Source organism: Rhinoderma darwinii, chromosome 11 (assembly GCF_050947455.1).
Source record: "Rhinoderma darwinii isolate aRhiDar2 chromosome 11, aRhiDar2.hap1, whole genome shotgun sequence".
In the NCBI taxonomy this organism is placed as follows: Eukaryota; Metazoa; Chordata; class Amphibia; order Anura; family Rhinodermatidae; genus Rhinoderma; species Rhinoderma darwinii.
The window spans coordinates 44,842,071-44,862,326 of record NC_134697.1 but is presented as its reverse complement, the minus strand read 5'-3'; the positions used below and the strand labels follow the sequence as shown (position 1 = coordinate 44,862,326).

General features: G+C 40.4%; 1 protein-coding gene across 1 annotated transcript in view; it reads right to left on the bottom strand.

The window, feature by feature from the left end:
- PCDH15 (protocadherin related 15) overlaps positions 1-20,256 on the bottom strand; it is a 1,038,602-nt gene that overhangs the window by 346,560 nt on the left and 671,786 nt on the right. Inside the window, exons 19-20 of the mRNA XM_075841191.1 lie at positions 9,095-9,403; positions 2,378-2,602 (exon numbers count right to left, since the gene is read on the bottom strand). Of these exons, the coding sequence (XP_075697306.1) occupies positions 2,378-2,602; positions 9,095-9,403 (534 nt within the window). The remainder of the gene's footprint in view (positions 1-2,377; positions 2,603-9,094; positions 9,404-20,256) is intronic.

Sequence of the window (20,256 nt, the reverse complement as noted above, 5' to 3'; positions counted from 1 at the left end):
GAATTCTTTACTGAACTAGAGTTCTATTGTGATTCAAGTTCTGTTGAGTACAACCAGGGCCGGACTGGTCATCTGGCAAATGCCAGATGGGCTGGTTGACTGCCACCCACACAGTCCTTATTACTTATGGCTATAGACTGAAGCCTATTCACTCTGGGTGTCTGATAAAGCTTATCTGCACGTAGCTGCTGATCAGACACAGAGAGATGGCAAGTGGTAGAATAGGGTTGAAGTTTGCTGCCTCATGTCCCCCTTAGTTGTCTCTTTTCAAGGCTAAATATGTTTATATTTTTTCAAAAACTAAGATTCTCTATGCATCTGTTGTAGACAGATTTAACGGAGAAAATAACGCTACATGCTGCATTAGTTTTCACGTCAAAGCCATGAATACTACGCCGGAAACCTCAACACCTCCATTGTAAGTCAATATCCTAGTTATTAGTGGTGCATGTGCAGCATGTGTCCTAGGTGTGAGTGGCACTTTTGCGATGTGTTCCAGGTAGTTCATGTATACAGTATATTTAGCAGCAATATTCATTAATTAAGGATTACTAGAATATTAATTGCATTCACCTAATAATTACAATTATACCTAATTTCTCCTTACTGCCCAAAATTTGTTTCATAAATAAATCAGGGACACATTGTACATTCAGCCCATTACATGTTGCTCCCATTTAGCAGTTTTGTGGGATTTATTGATTCATTAAATATCTGAGTACCACAACAAGAAGACAGAATTTCAAGGAGCATCAGAAATAATGTACAATAATTTTGTATAGTTGGGGGGGTGGGTCCGCAACCGCACAAACATATTGTATGGACAACAGGTGGGCTTGTGTGCTTTAAAGTGCCAGACCTTATATTACTTCTCAGTCCGGCCCGGAGTACAATGATGCAGTGTCCACGTTTCTCAGCCATAATATGTAGCGCTGTATGGTACTTCTGTACAGCACTATATTCTCCATTAGAAGCAACGCTTATATGGGAAAAATAACAATTCCGTAATACGGAAGGAGATGGAACATGCCATGATTTTTTTTCTCACTGATTCCAGTATAAAATCTGAGGGATACAGATAAATTATGAGCCATATGCAGGAAGTTATAGGATAGATGTAAAGTTTTTAGAGATATCTCTATAATCAGAACATTTTGATGGCTTTTAATGGTGAATAGAGAAGGACTCCATTTATGGGGAATAGCAAAGCTTTATGTTCTATAAATTATTTTACATTTTTTTAACTTCAATTTGGAGTGTTGTCTCATATTTGGATTTTTATATTAAGGGGTTTTCAGAAAGATAATTTTTAAAGAAGACCTCCAGTGGAAACACAACTTTCCATGTCTGCATTCCCCCCTGACTGTATGCCACACTCTCCACTTTTTTTGTTATGCATCCTGTACTTCCTTTTTGAACTGCTGCCTTGTCTGTGCTTTAAAAAAAACCTCCATCTTGATTCTGAGGGTATGTTCACATGGCAGCGTCCGTAACGGCCGAAATTACGGGGCTGTTTCCAGGAGAAAACAGCCCCGTCATTTCAGCCGTAACGGCATGTGCAGGCGCTTGAACGCCGCGTCCATTACGGACGTAACTGGAGCTGGTTTTCCATGGGGTCTATGGAAAACGGCTCCATTTACGTCTGAAGAAGTGACATGACACTTCTTTGATGTGGGCGTCTATTTACGCGCCGTCTTTTGACAGCGACGCGTAAATATACGCCTCGTGTGAACAGACAAACGTCAGCCCATTGCTTTGAATGGGCAGATGTTTGTCAACGCTATCGAGGTGCATTTTCGGACGTAATTCGAGGCGTAAAATGCCCGAATTACGTCCGTAAATAGGCCGTGTGAACATACCCTTAGATTTCCCCAGCTTTCTCTTCCTCTCTGCTTTGCTATCAATGCCATGATGCTTTATCACAGCATCACATGACCAGCTAAAGTCCATACCATTTCTGCATGCTGGGGGACAGTGAGATTATAATTTTCTCTATATTCTCCTAAAAACTGAGAAGCCATGAGTATACAGACAGGGAGGCTGCACTATATTCTTCTACATTATACCTGTGTGACAGGACCATTTGTGAGCATCAGTGGTAGCTGATGATAGAAGTTTCTTTACCCCCTGTGCAAAACTAGTGTGGTACAGGAACTGCTGAAACCTGTGATAGGTGACACATAGATCTCCATAGACTCAAATAGAGAAAGCGTGTCACAAGGCCTGGTTCAGACTGCTGCAAAGCAACCATCCCAGTCTGATATATAGAGATAGAAGCAGCAAGAAAAATAACAGGTGCTGAGACTGACACATGGAATACCATAATAGTACACATGTGAAAATTTAGTTTTGGCCAGTGTCCCTTTAAATTCCGTACCTTTACTCTCACGGTTACAGTAGCAATTCCTGGAGGCATGCTTCCCATGGGATCAAAAGCCTCAACAAGAAATACATATACGGCCTCCTTGCCAGCGAATGATTCATAGTCGAGTGGTTTGAAAAGAAATAGCTCTCCAGTTGACGAGTTTATTTGAAAAAGCTGCAAAACTTCCTGGGATCTTATCCGATAAGTAATATTAGCACCAAGATCAGCATCCTTTGCCTGAAACACAATAAACAGATCAATATTAAAATCAAAGCAGACAAAGCTGGTGAATAAAGCAGGTTGAAGGGCAAGAATAATTGAACCGGAGAAAATATATGTATTGAGTTTCAGACAAGTCTCCAAAATAGAATTGAATGCTTACAGTTGTTTTGCTTTTTGTTATGGGTGATTTTAATGCATTGATCAGGAGAAAATATAAACAGTTCAGCAGATATTTATGTGAAATTTCTGTCACATTCACAGTACGTGTGCCTTCTGCAATCCCTCAACTTGATTAGAATTGATCTTTAACTGTTACATTAACTTTGTCAATGCAAAGACTCGAAAGAAAAGAGAAGACTTCTCCAAGTCTAGTTACTGTACTAGTGACTGCAGTTAGCATTATTGTAAGGTTATGTTCACACGTAGTTTTTTCAGTCGTATTTCTGCGCCATGAAATACGCCTGGAAAAACACTAGCAAAACGCCTGCAAACAGCATCCCATTGAATGCAATGGGAAATACACTGTGCTGTTCACAAGAGGTGTATTTTTTACATTGCTGAATTTAAAAAATGCCTCGTAAAATGAAGCCTCGTAAAAAGAAGTAGAATTTCACTTCTAGAGGCGTATTTGGAGATGATTTTCCATTGACACTATAAAAAACCGCTTCAAACGGCGCTTCAAATTAAAAAAAGTTTAATTTTCAGCTTTAAAAAACACCTTGAAATTTTAGGCAGTTTGCCTTGGTCAGCTCCGAAACTTTTAGCCACTTCTTTTTGTACATGTGAACATACCCTAAGAATTTCTCTGAAGGAACTCCCTGGGATTAGGGCAAGACTTGCTCTATAAAATCCTGTAATTCAGAATTAATTTTTTCTTGAAGAGGTTGTCTAAGATTAGAAAAAATGATCTGCTTTTTTTCCAGAAACTGTGCCACTGTTGCCCATGGACTGTGTCTGCATTGAAGCTAATCCCCATTTTATTTTCATCCCTACGGAATTCTCAGGTTATCCACCTCCCCCACTCACACCAAACTGTCAGCAAACTCTGTAGAGCATATAAAAAGTCTCAAGTCTTCCTGAAAAGCTGGATTCACATATTACGTTTTTGTGTCAGTTTTTTTTTTGAAGCTGTATTCGAGGTGACCACTGCAGCCTTTGATTGACCGTAGCAGTCACATGGGATGAAACTTCATCCCAGGAGGCCGGGCTGAGCTCCGAATAGAGGACTGCGTTGCTAGGACTGCAGCCAGGGGTAACTATATTATTAATAAATTTTAAATTCAATAACGTTTTTTTTTTCTCATTTGCTATTTTTGCAGCGGAATTGCAGCGTTTCCATCGCAAAAGTTGCAACACACAGCTCTTTGCTGCAGGTTTTATCTTCCCATTAAATTCAAAGGGGAAGAGCAATTGACATACTGTGAATTAAAATACCGCACCGCAGGTCAATTTATGAACGTCTTTTGGCAGATTGTTTTTTCGCTGTGTGTGGATGGGATTTGTTCAAATCTCATCCACACTACTGTTACTGTACTATGAAAATTTGCCGTGTATAGGCCCAGTGTGTTTCTACGTCTAAAGTTAGTTCATACAGGGTGGATACGCTGTGTAAAAGCACACAGCATATCCGCGCTGTCCGCCGCAGGGAATTCCAGACGAAAAAACTGCACCAAATAGTGGTGCAGCTTTTCGACTGGAATGACCACTGCGGAAAACTGCACATAAAAAACAAATATGCAGCATTAACGCAAATACTATTGACATGCTGCGGATTTAAAAAAAGACGCCCTGCAGGTCAATTTCTGAGCATTTTTTCGGCTCAGCATTTTTGCAGCGTGTGGATGAGATTTGTTCAAATCTCATCCAATTTTCTGCTACTGTATTATGCTGTGGATTTTTCCGCTACGAACTCCGTTGCGGAAAATACGCAGTATTTACGCTGTGTGTGTGAACTGAACCTTAGGGTGAATTCAGACGCTGCATTACTGCAGCGGATGTTCTGCGAGGATTTTGCACTGAAAATCTGCAGAGATTTATATTACAATACATGTGGAAAGGGTTTTGCAGTTCGATCCACAGACCAAAATATCCAACACGTCTGGACATATCCTTATACTTCTCGCTTTTGTATCCACTCCTGTGTTTGAGTCAAAAACTGCATTAAGAACAGCATGTGTGAATCTGGCCAAAATTAGGTTGGCAACTGTGGCAGGACCTCATGTATCATTTGCCTCTGCTATGACCGGCCGTGCCTGTATGACCTATTCTGATGCTTTTTACCTGTACAAGAGTCATAAAATGAAAGTAGTTACAATTATTTATTTATGTGACAGGGGACCATACAGTGGCTGTTCCTTTTTTTTTTCCTACTAAGGAATGGGTGGATTTCTGGCATTTTTGCATTTCAAACATTTCAAAACATTGGGTTACCTATTATAAAGAAAGTAATAGGAAGCAAAAGAAGAGAGACTGAACGGCAGATGGGAAAGCTCTATGACTTTGTATAGTGATTATCGTCTTACGCCTACCTATTTACGTTACTGTAGTATACACAAGCCAAGGCAATGTACCCAGCCATTATTACCATTACTGTGTGTGCAAAACAAAATCTGCTCAATATACCCATGAATATTTGAAACAAAGTTAAATGTTAATGCATGAAGAGCAACAATATGCTATATGAGTAAGCAGCTAGAAGATTTGCAATCTGTGTTTAAAGTCAACTACTGCGACTGCCATATGAGAGACAATCAACTAATAGCATTTATTATATTGTACTGAATAACGGCAAAAAAATTATTTGTATTACAGGAGGGAGGGGGGTTATAAAAACTGACCACTAAAACAGACTTAAAGGGGCTTTCCCAAAAGGATAGGTGGTCATTTTCTAATTACTGGGGGCCCACTGCTAAGACCCCCACCAATAGTGAGAATGGGAGTCCTGAACCCCCAGATTCTCCTCACTGCTCGACCACAGTGAGAAGGGCATTGAATGGAGCGGCTGTTGAGCATGCGCACTGCCGCTCCATTCAAAGTCTGTAGGAATGACTAAATACAGCGCTCGGCTGTTTCCGTCATTCTGATAGACTGTGAATGGAGCGGTGGGCACATGCTTGACCGCCACTCCATTCAAGTTTCTCCTCACTGCGGAGGGTTCGGGATTCCCATTCTCACGATCGGTGGTGGTCTCAGTGGTGGGGCCCCCACTGATCAGAAAATTATCACCTATCCTGTGGATAGGTGATAGTTTAGGATTTTGGAAAAACCCCTTTAAAGGGGTCTATCGGTTATGTAAATTTATGTAATATATTGTATAATGAAAAGTTATGCAGCTTTCTAATTTTCTTTGTGTTTCAATTATACAGTTTTAAAGATTCCAGTTTTCTGTCCGTGAACTTGAACATTCTTTTTTATATTAGTCTAGAAGTCCATCCTGACCGTATATGCTGTTCACACAAGTGGAGGGCTTGTTTTGAGATAGAGCTCTGTGGCGGCCACATCCACAGGCGGTGCAATTGGCGCACAATACCAAAGTGTTACCGTCAAAATCATGCAGCCATAGGCCACTGCATGTGAGCGTGGTTTCGGCCCCTGCTAAGTGGTACCTTAACAAGTAAAGCACAAGTATCAGTTAGACATGATCTAGATACGTTTTCAGCCTCTGAATGTAAACAAGAGTTTTTACATTCACTGTGAATGTAAAAATTGATGCTGAATTTAAGTTTTCAACAAACAATGCTCAAGCTCAATTTACATAATGTCAGAACATTACTTTAAGGGACGTATCGCTGAATCGTTTGGATTTAAAGAGACAACATACACAATACAGTGAAGCTTAGACTAATATAGTTGCATTCAATCTGAATTAATTCTTTTGAATAAGAAAATAGAGATGCGGCACAGATGTCTTTTACAACCTCTAGATCCTTTAAAAAAAAAAAAAAATGTCTATTCTGTATTCCAACATATTATTGATATCAGTACCACTAGATTTATTACACACAATTGTAGCTAGGCTTTTCTTAACCCAGCACAAAGATTCAGTTTGGTGCCCCATCCCATTATCTAAATACCCAGGCCAAGGCAGAGAATTTCCCCCAGCCACGTTTGTGCTCAATGTTATCTAGTCTGTGTTGGCATTGATCAGTGATGAGTCAGGGTTTTAATCTGACCAGGGAAAACATCTGCAAGGAGTTTGTATGTTCTCCCAATAGCTTGCATGGTTATCTCCCTACACTCCAAAAACATACTGTCGATCAATTGTGTTCTATGAGATCAATATAGGCAAGTTTCTCTTACTATACTTTGCGCTCCAAGTTATTATTATTATTTTTATTTTATTTTACTTAAGCAGTATTGATTTTTAAATGTAACCCCCCGGACTATAGTTCATGTAATTCCCAGTGTATTCTCAATCAATATTATATTGTCTGCTCCTGCTGCTTTCTCATGCAGAAGGAATGTTTTGTAAAAACAAAATCTGGATGTTATTGTTTTTTTGTAGTGTTTCTCAGTGTTCATGGATGAGTGTACTTACTTCAATTCTTAGTTTTTATATTTGAACGCTTTCTGTTTAACTGGTTATCTACTAGGACAACGAAAAAACACATAGTTGCTAGACTTTTTGGTCTGGCCTCATGTCCATTTGTCCATTTAATCATTGGACAAAAGAATGGCTAATTTTTACCAGAACAGGTATAGGTGACACTTGGGGGGGTTGAAATGCTACAGTGAAGCTGTCATTTGTGTCAATAATTCTTTATATATCTTTATGGAATTGAAATTCTGTATAGAACGCCAACTAACCACCTCCGCTTCACACAGCAATGGTGTTAAATGATACAATTCTTGTTGTCTGCAGCCACCAATAGGGGGAATTTAGAAGCTTACTTTTACTGTTTTTGATATTGTATAAATCCTATGCAGTAATCTCCTAGGCTCCCCTTCGTGGTAGCTTAGGCAGCCAGAAGTGTATAATTTTGAGCTGTGTCAGATAATCATAGTTCCAAACTCTATAATGATGTATTATGACATTGATCAGCATAGAACATTGGACCTATTGAAAGGAAAGAAAAAATGTGTTTAAGGATGAATATTCACGGTCTACAGTGGTACAACTACTACCATAGCAGCTGCGGTTCCTGGGGACACCAAGCTGTCGGGCACCATTTCATTTGCATCAGGGTCCTCAGGACACAAATACAATTGAATACAAAATGTTAGCAGGGAACAGTCAGCTCCCTTTTCCACCATTCACTTACTGACCCTTGATGTCGGCGCAGTCTTGTGCGATGTAGTGACGTGACTGACGTCACCGCGTATGCCTGAGATGAACTGCCTGCTGTACAGGCTGGAGGAGGCCTGAAGAATGAGCTGCTTCATTCGTCGTAGGAACAGGGCTATGTGAGAATTACTTTTATTATTTTATGTGTGGAGGCATTATATTGTGTGCGGGTACTAAGAAGGCTTCATATTGTGTTGGAGCATTAAGGGGGCATGACTACTGTGTGGGGCACTAAGGGGGCATCACTGTGAAGGGAGCAGTGGGCATTTTTACTCTAAGGGAGGCACCAAGGGGGCAAAATATCTATATGGGGACCCTAAGGGCCATCATTACTATAAGGGGGCACTAAAGGGGCATCATTTCTGTGAGGGGCACTATTACTGTGAAAGGGGCACTAAGAGTGCATCCTTACTATGTGGTGACACAAGTGGGACTTCCTTAATGTGTGGGGGTCACTCAGGTGTCTGTACTCTGTGTGGGGCACTAATGGGTCATAATTACTATGAGGGGACATCTAATGTAAGGGGTACTAAGGGGGCATTATTACTGTGTGGGGTGCCCTAGGGTGTACCATCACTGGGTGTTGGCACTTTTACTGTGTGCCACACAAAGAGGGCACTATAAAAGGTATGTGGGGCACAAAGAGGCACTAATACAATATGTAGCACTATACCACTGTGGGGCCCAATCTGTTTGCCACAATTATTTTTGGGGGCACTATCTGTGTGGCATTATTTTTGCAGCAATAGGACACTGTTTCTGTACAAGGTGAGAATGTGTTGGAAAATCTAAGAGGTAAACACATCTCATCAGAAAACCCTGCAGAGAGGAGTTGTGGTTGGAAGAAGTTCTCGTGGTGGTCTAAGCAATTCCTTAAAATATATTTGTGTAGGTTCCCTAGAATTTTTTCTTTTACATTTAAGTGACAGTTTGGAGATACCCTATATATTATATACTTATTATTATATTTTAATACTATCATCTTATTTTTCTACTTTATAATTGCATCAAGGGCCTTTTTCTTAGAATTACCCTGCATTATTATAATAGAATTTTACACTGTTGGAAATACTGATAACACAATTATTAAAAGGTGGATTATGATTCTGAACTTCTTACATTGTATTGGAATGTACTGAACATGTAGGAAAAATAAGGATTGAAAAAAAAAAGATATAAAAGCCTTATACAGTTATAATGTCTTGATAATCTCCATAACTCACCTGAACTTGCAGAAAAACTGTACCTGGCATCATGTTCTCTGGTACAGAGACTGCATAGGAGGCATTTATAAATACAGGGCTATTGTCATCAATATCAATAACCTTAATAGCCAGTGTTATTGCAGAACGACGAGGGTCGGTGGGGGCTGCATCTGTTGCCTCAACAATGAGTTCATAATAGTCCCTTATTTCCCTGTCCAGCTTTACAGACGTATAAATACTGCCATTGGATGTGATCCTGAAAACATTATTGAGGTTTGCCAGACTGTAACGAACTTGACCATTGACTCCAGCATCAGGATCTGTTGCCTAAATGGACAAAGATAAAATAAGGTTAATAATTCAATTCATAGTACATCTGCTGTAGAATACACAATGCTATATTACCACAATTTCCTAACCTAACTAATGAGTAATGTACAATATGTTTGCTGAGAGGTTGAAATGTGCAGCGGAAAAAGCAACTAATAGGCTCTGCTCAAAATGTGCGCTAAGAACCTAGTATTTATTATGAAATATATACGTAGCAGTCTGTGGATATAACATTATCATTTTAAAGGGTTGTCTGGTATAGACAATCCATTCTCCTTTGCAATTTTACGACATCTTGAGGTCATAAAAGGGGATCCCCTCAATCAATAAGTTCTATTGGTCACTTTAAAAGTTGGCTGTCAAGCAATAAGGCTTCCATTCCAACTCACACAGTAATATATAGTTTTCTAGACCCCTGAATGCAAGATACTATTGCAAACATCTAGGCCCCACACAATCAAATGGCTCAGGCCCCCCTGGGTCCGTCCCATACCTCCATCTTGTACCCCACAGCACGCATTTAGTGGGAACCCAAAGGAGGGTGTGTGTGGGGGTGGAGAACAACATGATCATAATCAAGCATGAATAATCTTCTAATCTGTGGGCCCCTCTGGGGCTGTGAAATTAACGGGCTTCATGTTTGCCCATTATTGCATATTAAATACATCCATTTATGACAAGTGTAAAGCTGGCCATACACATAGAACTTTGATTGGCCAGACTGTGGACGATCTATCGTTCGTATGAACAATCCCACCAGCATAACATAGTAAACTGGCCGATCAGGGAGTCTGTTTTAAAAAAAATCTGACTCCCTGGGGTTAGCCCAAACTGGAAAATGATCGGCCGATTATGCCGTACACAGGTAGTTTCGTTCGACCAAGGCTAACATTTTCCGATCTGACCAATGATATTTTTGGCAGACAGAAGTCTGCCGTTGACCATTGCAAACAATGGTCAGCTGAAATGGCCAAAATCTGCCATTTTGGCCAAATATAATCTTATGTGTATGGCCAGCTTAACCCTGTGGTTCCTTTGCAGTGTCTCTTCGAAATTGGATGGCAGGTGTAGACCCCTTTTATGGACTCATTAGGCTGAGCTTCTGACATTACCACCTGTACTACCCTGATGGTGGCCCTGCATGAATAACAAACTTTTCTAACCTATAAAGTCATAGCTACAGACTATCACTATTAAGAAGGTAGTAATGGTGTTTGGTTTGGTAAAGTAAAAATTGTGAATGTTTGGGGGCATTGGTCACCTTTTGAGATGGACTTTCTACTCTTTGGGTATCCTTTTGGATCCTCGATCTAGGCATGGAATTTTGGTAAAATTTTAGCCATTTGGGCTGGGGTCCCAAGGGTGCGTGTTCATTTTAGGCTTTTGTTAATTTTGAAAAGCACCTGTGTTTTGTATCATCTGTTTCGATATGCGGAACAATTTCGGTCTCAAAGGGTGCTTTCACATAAACCAAATGAGACCACGGTTTTACCATGCATTTTTTTTGGCCGTTCTGCTTCTGCAAGTGAAACAACTTGATTTACCAGTAGAAGACTAAGGCCAAAAACCGCATCGCTAAACCACAGAAATTCGCTGCACGGTTTTGACGAGCGGTAATTGACGGTGCTATTCGGTATGTGTGAAAACATCTTAACCAGAATTAAGGCAGCTCCACTCATTGTGACTAACGCTCTGCTTGGACTCCGTTAATTCATTACTGGTTCCCTTGGCTACTCAAATGATCCACCAAATTGTGTATTCTATATACACCATTTCTCAAACTGTAATTAAATTGTAATGGGTTTGTAACTTATTATTGCATGTATGTATCCCACATTCCTGCTGTTAGGAAGCTCTTTGATCATTGCCTGCTGGTGTAATGTCACATAGGACCTTGCAGGATCAGCAATGGACTATAGTAAGAGCAGCATAACATGATGACCTGTCCAAAACAAACCTCACTCCTTAATTGTTCAACTGAGTCTATAATTGACACGTTTGGCCAAGATTTAGTAAGCAGCACAAATTTCATCTCATTGAAAGTCATGTGTAACTCTTTTAGCTCTATTACTTACATTGATGCCATATTGGTTATTTACTGCTAGCTTTCGTAACAATATTTATTAATAACAGAAACATCTACAAACCAGCGCTTTAATGTACAGTTCAATCCTGGCCTTACAGCAAATGACAATACCAAAATGTCCTTGTCACATCGGCAAGGCACAGTGATTATTTTTTCCAATGCTTTACTGCTGTATTTTGTTAGCTGTGTAGTAATTTGTTACCATCTCTTCATCTCTGTTTGGTGTCGCTGACAAAACCCCAGATTGTATGAGTGCAACAAAATAATTGGAAAACAATGGCAATAGTTTAATTGCCTATCTTGTAGTAACAGGTACATAAATAGCAGCACGGTGAAAAAGAAAATTGAATTTTTTTTTATTAATGTTAAAATAGCTTTGATTTTGTTTTTGTATTTTCTCCTGGAAAGTTAAAAATATTGCATTTAATGGAAATTTTTTTGCTTGGTGGCACAAAATTAAGAATAAATAAATTGGAATGTATCAGATCCATTGAGGCCAACTTAGGGGAGGAAATACCACATGTGCAACCTGTGGGACACTTGCCCAACAGGTCCCTCACTGTCACCGTTTAAGCAGTTGTCTACTGTCTATGAGACTGCATGTTCCAATCTTGCCTACCTCAAAAACGGATGTTTAGGTGTACTGTTCTCGACTTCATGTACACATTGCAATTGCGCCCGATGCTGCCGGACCCAGACTCCTTTCAGTAATTTACTTTGCTAACCATTCCCTCAACTTAATTTTTTTTTAAATAGGCGGGCTTGGAATGCTAAACTCCAGCTGCATAACGGCATGGTGGTTTTTTAGTGGCTCCAAACCTATGGACAGGTTCCCTTTAATATGGGGTGCTCTGGGCTAATCTATTCAAGGATAAGGATCGTATACATTGTTATTGCACAGGATCCCCTGCTTTCTGTGCTTGCCACTAGGCCCACTTTAATATGTATACACATATTCAACATTTATGGCTTATATTGGACCCTTAATTCACCATTTTGAACAACTTACTCGGCTCTTTGCGTAACTCCCACAGACTTCAATAATGACTGAATTCTATAGTGACTGCAGCCATCGTAACTGGACTCCTATTTCCCCAATAGGTGAGGGTCCCAGAGGCGCTATAAATCAACTTTTAATGCGCAGGCGCAATACATTTTATTTTTACTGCGCATGCGTGACACATAAAAAAAATTGAAACGCGCAGGCGCAAGTTCATGAACACGTCGGTCGGAAGAGCCTACGACAGGGACGTCACGGGTGACGCACCGTTCGAACAGAAGACCGGAAGAAGAGCTCGCCCAGAAGTACAGAATGAAGAACAGCGGAAGAGAAGATTTTCGATGCTGGCAGAGTCACGTGATACAACTCCGTAGTACAAAGATACTTCATTACATATGTATAATGTATTGCACAATTGTTTTTCAAAGGTGGACAACACCTTTAAGTGTTTTACAATACTCCCGGGGAGAATAACATGACAACTTTGCTACTGGTGCTTTCTGTGCGGTTTCCATTCTCTTAATATAAAGGGTGGCAAATTCATTACTGGCAGGCCAATGAGGCATAGAGGACATTTTAAAGAATTGTGTTTTAAAAGATTTTCATAAATAAGACTGCAGATTATTCTCAATGAAACATTGCATCTAACCATTCTGGGTAGAAATAGTAGAATTTCTGTAATTTTCCAGGTTCATATTTTTACATGAATTAGACTTAAGGGAGCCTGATGGGAATTTTTAAACATTTGCACATTATCAAGGGTAGGATGTGCATGTAGGAGGACGTGCCTTTCGGACCTCCTCCCTTATCTGCTTGGTCGTATCTGGGTCGCGTGTTTTGACCTGAGTTTTCCGGTCATTGCACCACGGCTGTGGTGTGCATTGTTCGATTGATCCTTCCTCTATATATAGGCTTCTGTAACTGATGTACACAAGATGGAAGCTACTAGTATTGGAAACCGGGAGGGGCTAGGGGAATATGCTAATAATGCAAAAATCCATCAGATTTATTCTGCCCCAGCCAACCCGGAATCCTTAAATCCTATTCTATTAGATTCTAAAGTCGGTGCATAAAATGGAGTGAGCAATAATTATCTAAATAATCCATGTAGGAAGCATTGGAGTGGGGGTGTCACTAATTCGTGATGACCAGTGCAAAATAAGAGACTGTTTAAATGGCGCAGAGAAAAGACTTTCTGATTTGAAGGAGATGGTTATTTCGCTGAGTAAGTATGTTCTGGGCCATAAAATCTCCAATAAAAAACTTGAAATTAAACTGATGTATCTGTAGGACAGATCTGGAAGATATAAACTTACAATGCGTGGGGTTTCCCAAATAGTCTAACGGGCAAAATTGCCTTAAATTTATTCTGGACTGGCTAAGGGACCCGTTTTGACAGGATATAAGATCCTTAGGATCTCCAATTCAGAGGGCACATAGGGTCCAGTTGAGACCAAGACAACAAGGCAGCGCTTTGCGCCCGATCCTGGTTAGATTTATTTTTTCTACCTATGTGATGCAAGGTAATGCAAGGTAAAGCAGATAATTATATTGTCTTGCAGACTACATAGAAGCGTTTTGGGATGGGAAAGAATAGGAAGTGGGGACTTACTACCTTGTAGGGGGAGAGCTTTTTTCCTTGTTATGTGTTTTTTCTTCTTCTCCCAGCTACTGTAACTGAATAAGAATACTACCATGAAATTTTAGAGAGGCTGGTGAAAAGAATGGTAGTTTTTCATTTAATTCAGAATTATTTACAGCAATTGTATTCCTTCAGGAGACACACTTGACTCATTCTTCAACCCATCTCTTTGAAAAAAAATGGATGTCGCACTCTTTCTATTCAATGTTCTCATCCTTTCCCCATGGAATGTCTATTTTTAACCATAAAAATGTTAAATCTAACAATTATCAGGTGTGCATTGACCCACATGGCAGATATGTTTTTATGCATGGGATTTTGATTTAAGCTGTATTATAGCTGCAATTTATATTCCCCCTCCATTCTCAGTTGAGGTTATCCATAAGTTTAACGTCTTCCAACAAATAATAGTAATAATAATAATAATAACAGGGGACCGCTTTAGAGATTCCAGGGTAACAGTTACATCAAAAGAGGGAATCTATCTCAAATTACTAAAGGTGCTAGCCTCGATCCACGGCATATAAGTGTCCCCGCTGCCAGGTCTCGTACCTTGTTCGGCAGCCTGTCCCTCCTTCAGGCTGCTGGCATCTGACGATATTTCCCACTTTCGGACACACTATTTTTAATGCGCGCATATGCTCTGGCCGCCTCATTAAAGGGCCAACGTGCATGAAATTCAAAAGTGTCTCACCAATCCCTGTTGCCCCCCCCAGTCCAATTTAAGGCACATTCACTGTCTACTAGGTGCCTGAGCAATATTGGAACAACCTAGTGTTATCCAGTGAAGGTTCCTGCATGCATCTGATCCTGACTGCTATTGCGATCAGTTATTGGTTTGTATCCAGTTGTCTGCTACCAGCCTGTATCCAGTCTGCAATTGTCTTCAATTATCAACCTGTATCCAGTTGTCAGTTACCAGCCTGTATCCAGTCCGCTGTTGCTATCCGTGTTCAGCCTTTATCCGATTATCCATTACCAGCCTGTATCATGTCCGATGTTGATATTTGTGGTCAGCCTGTACAAGCATGTATCCAGTCCACTGTTGCTATCAGCTACCCGCTACCTGCCTGTGTCCAGCTACATGCCTGTGTCGAGCTACGCGCTACCTGCCTGTGTCCAGCTATCCGCTACCTGCCTGTGTCTAGCTATCTGCCACCTGCCTGTGTCCAGCTATCCGCTAACCACCTGTGACCAGTGATCCGCTGTCAGCTTCTATCCTTCAAGGTACCGTCTGCCGGTTTGTTGTCTGTTTAGCCAGCAGCTACTCCGCTGGGACCACCTCAAGAGGTAGCGACCTGGTAGCCTTCCTGCAGCGAAGACCAGCTCCCTGTCTAAGGGTTAAAAGGGGAAGGCTAGTTGGATCATGCCCTTAGACGTGACCCCACACCAAACCGATGGAGTAGCCCAGTGGGTCCACAAACCTGCAAGTCGTAACAATAAGAAATCCAGCTATAAAGCTATTCTCCTGTTATTCAAAGGCGTCAGGTAAATCAGTCTCATATGAAGAAAGGGGTCTTCATAGGTCTCTAAACTACCTTAATACAAATGCAGACATTATTAAAGAGAGAAGTTAATTTAAATTTTTTTTTTTAATACAGGTTCTGTAATGACGGGGTAGGGAGACAGACAGGTGAGCCCTAATCTACCCGCCACTCAGTCCCTGCCTACTTGCATGGCCCATCCTAGGCGACGGCGTACAACTGGGCGACGGTCCCTATGCTCAATATGTGCACGACAGACAAACAGACAAGGGTACACAGAAGCTAAGGGAAATGGGGCAGTTGCCCACGGCAACACCATGAGCAACAAGAGTAGTGAACAAGCTGAGTCAAACCAGGAGTGTACGAGGAACCAAACGCAGAGCAGGAGAGTAGTCAGTAAAGCCAGGGTCAATATGAAGCAGAGGACAATAGTACAAGCAGCAGCAGCAGAGCCAGGAAACAGGCAGAATCACAGGCAAAGGAGGAGCAGGAAATGAAGGTATAAATAGACAGAGGGCGGGAGCTAGCTACGTCTGGCCAGGCTGTGATAGGCTCTCCCACTTCTCAGCCTCCCAGCCTGAGTGGTAGCAGATCGAGTCACTATCAGACTTAGGAGCAGGTGCAGACTGATTAACCACGGGCGTCGACACAGAAGCTGTGTCTGGCAGATCCTTTACAGGTTCAGCTTAATCTATAATCATCTGGGACTGTTGAAGTCCTTCCTTCGTGGTATTTTCTAAAAATATTGTTTTAGAATAAAAACTGCTCTCAGAAACAAACACAACAAAGGTAAAGTGAGAGTAACCTACATAGAGGAGAGGTTCGTATATGAAAAATCCATCTAAGGCATCTCAGCAGGAAAGGTTCAAATCGTAGAAACAGTATAGAGCTTTTATGTAGCAAAGAGTAGCAGAATATGCATTTCTTAATTCTTGCAAATTCTTTAGAAGTAAGAAAACCTGGCAAACTATTGGCCTCTATAATATCTAATAATGGCTTGTTTATTAATGTTTCTTATGTTATTGATGCACAAGGTAATATTTCAACGCATCCTGATTCCGTGGTAGACTTTTTTTGCTCAATATTTTGCTAACCTCGATGACTTAGGTGAGCAAGTATTTCTACTCCATCTCTCTCTCTCTCTCCAAATTATCAGATAAACATAGCACTGGTCTGAATGCCCAACTTGGGCTGAGGAGCTTAAACAGGCACTCTGCTAGGTCTCATGTAATAAATCACCGGGGCCTGGCAGAATTCCAGAGTTATATGGTAGACTCCCTTCATCTATGAAGGAGGCATTAATTATAGTAATTTTGAAAAAAGATAAGGATCCATATTTACCCAACTCCTACCACCCTATGTCATTATTTAATACTGATATAAAGTTGCTGGCTAAAGTATTGGCGGATCGATTGAGCTCTGTTGACTCTACAGTGATGAACCCGGACCAGTCAAGTTTTATTCCAGCAAAGTAAATTTTAATGAATCTTGAGAGAATATTTTCTAACTTCCAGGTAGACTTGGGGTTACCGCAGAGCAGGGATCTTCTGTCACCTGATGTGGCAAAGGAGTTCTGATACTGTGGAATGGGGTTACCTCTGGGAGGTCTTGGTACGATTTTGAGTCGGCAAAAAATTCAAAGACTTGGTTAATTTACTGTATAAACAACCAAAGGCCACAGTGGGAATGGGAGGTAGAACCTCTGTGCTATTTGAACTATCCTGTGGCACTAGACAGGGGTGTTCCGTCTCCCCTTTTATTTGCCATAATGATGAAACCTCGAGCGATTCAAATAAGATCTGAATTTCACGTGAAAAGTTTTCCTATTTGGGACTGAAAAGGACAGTATCTATCTATCTATCTATCCATCGATGACATGATTCTTTTCCTGGGTGATACTCACTTGGTCGAGCATGTCGTCCGGATATCTGAGCAATTTGGTGCATTGTCGGGCCTGAAGATTAACTGGAAAAAGTCTAGCTTCACCACAAGATGAAATATCAGGTTTCAAATCGGTTTAGACTGAAACTGGTAAGTTCCTTTATTTATCTTGGGTTGAGGATTTTAAGTTACCTACGGGACTTTAGTAATGCCAATATAAAAGCCTTACTATCACAGGTAAAAGGAAATAAGCTTCCTCTATCCAAAGCATCGAAAATATCACTAGTAGAGACAGTAATGCTAAAAGTATGGAAATCGTAGTATATTTTTAGAGTCCTGGAATCCACAAAAAATTATTTGATCTGGAATGGTAAAAACTGACAAACGAAACAAAGCATGTTAGCATTACGTCTCGGTGAGGGACTTAATTCCAAAATTTCCATATATATTATTATGCAGGTTAACTTCAGCAAATGGAGGGCTGGGAGGAGACACTGAGAAATAGAGAGATCCTCTATATGTTTTCAAATTCTTAGATATTACCCCTTTTTGGTCTAAGTCATTTATTCTGCACTATGGGTTGGACATTGTCTATCTTTACCAAACTATACTTTAAATGCTGTTTTTTTTTTTTAAGGCTGCATTTTTGATCTGTGTTCCTTCTGTATATTTTGCCCAACAAAGGAATGCATAAGTAACAGCTAAAACATGCAGAAAAAGTCAACCTCATCAATAAATCTGTAACAAGTGGATTTGTAGAAATTTAATGAATTTTACCTTAAAACCTATAGGTCAAAGAGTCTAGTACACTGGCATTTTATTGTAAAACTTGATTTTTCTTCTTGGCTCCGCAACAAAACCCTCCCAAATTAAATGTGCAAGCAGTTTCAATTATATGTTAAAGAAGCACAAATATGTCAAACATTCTGCACCAAATGGATAAAATGCTGAATAATGAACAGGGTTTGTTGTTCCGGAGGAAACAGAATATTGAGCAAATAAAAAGCAAATAGGAGACATCATCTTGTACTCCACTGAATTCCCAGAACAGTATATTACTAATATATAAGTGTGCATTGTGCCCCAAAAGGAATAGAACGCTGTGATGAATAATGTAAATCACTTCTAACTTGCAGAACTTCATATGGGGGGCACTGACTCTGGTGCTATACTTAGGGTCCTATTACACGGCCGACAAGGGCCGTGTAAACGAGCGCCGATCAACGAGACAGCTCGTTGATCGGCGCTCATTTGCTGCTTTCACAAGGAGCTATTATCAGTAATGTATGGGGACGAGATCTTGTTACTTCGATCCCCATACATTTCTATAATGTTGGCAGCGCATCTCCCTGTTTACACAGATGTGCTGCCAACAACGATAATATTTTAGTCTGTGTAAGCCGATGTCTGATCGCTGCCCTGTATAAACAGGGCAATTTTTGGGAACGCACGTTTGACCGGTGTAAAAGGGCCCTTAGTATACCTATGAAATCTTGGCTTGGTTACACCCTCAGGAGATTAGAAGATTAAATATTTGTACACAGAGTTATTAGACAGAAAGCTTATTCTATTAACTAGTATTCTGACAGGTGGTGGTCTTCTTTTCTTCCCTATTCACAGTATTTTATGTTATAACACAGCATCCTCTCTACAGCAATCAACAAAGTTTAATTTCCAATGGTGGTAAAAAATTATCATTTAACTACATATAAAATCATTCATCGTAGTTCACACTATATGAACCAATCGTTAAAATTACTGAAGTGATATGTAACTCTATCTATCTATCTATCTATCTATCTATCTATCTATTGTGACATGGCCACTACCGGAAAGAGTTGAAAACGGGAAGACATGGTACAATAGTTTGGCTGCTTGAGTGTCGTTGTAATAATCTTGAAAATAACATTTTATATACTTTATGCTGTGATCAGGCATACAATGAAGTGCACTATGACGCTACAGCACAATAGTCCATGGCAGGTATCTATCAGTCATAGAAATTAAAGCAGGCAACACCATATTAATATAATGTGGACCGATGTGACGAATCAGGATGGAACATGAACTGCATGAATAGAAGGCACTGAATAATAACTTTCTACATATACATTCTTAGTAATAAAGTGCAAATTAAGTGAAACTTTGGGCATAATGGTCTCACTGATGATTTCCCTTCCTCCTACTTCTTCCAGTTACAATTACATTGCAGCTTGTACTTAAAGGGTTTGTCCAGGATTAGAAAATCATGGCTGCTCTCCTCCAGTAACAGCGCCAGACCTGTTTTATGGGTTGTCTCTGATATTGCAGCTCTACTGAAGTGAATGGAGCTGAGCTGCAGTACCACACACCCATTGACAGGTGTGGTGTTTAGAAGAAACCAGACATGTTTTTTTAATCCTGGAAATTCCTTTAACTGCTTTTTGTTGTCCTTTCAGGTTAAAGTAGGGAAACCTTTCTTATACAAAATATTTGAGAAAAGTATGTATGTACCATAGAGGCAGCCCATGTGGCTACCATAGTGCTCCATTAAAGGAACACCATACCAAGTTGGCCTTATTCTGATTTAAATGGAAGGCGGGCAGCCTATATGGCTACTATTGCGCCCCAACAAAGGAACACCAAATTAAGTTCGTCTTATTCTGATTTTAATGGATGGCAAAAATCTTCACAGCGATGTGATCTCCACATGTGATGCAATGTTCGTACACAAGGAAACAAGTGCAAAATGTAATGTAGGCACAGGACCTCCTGTTG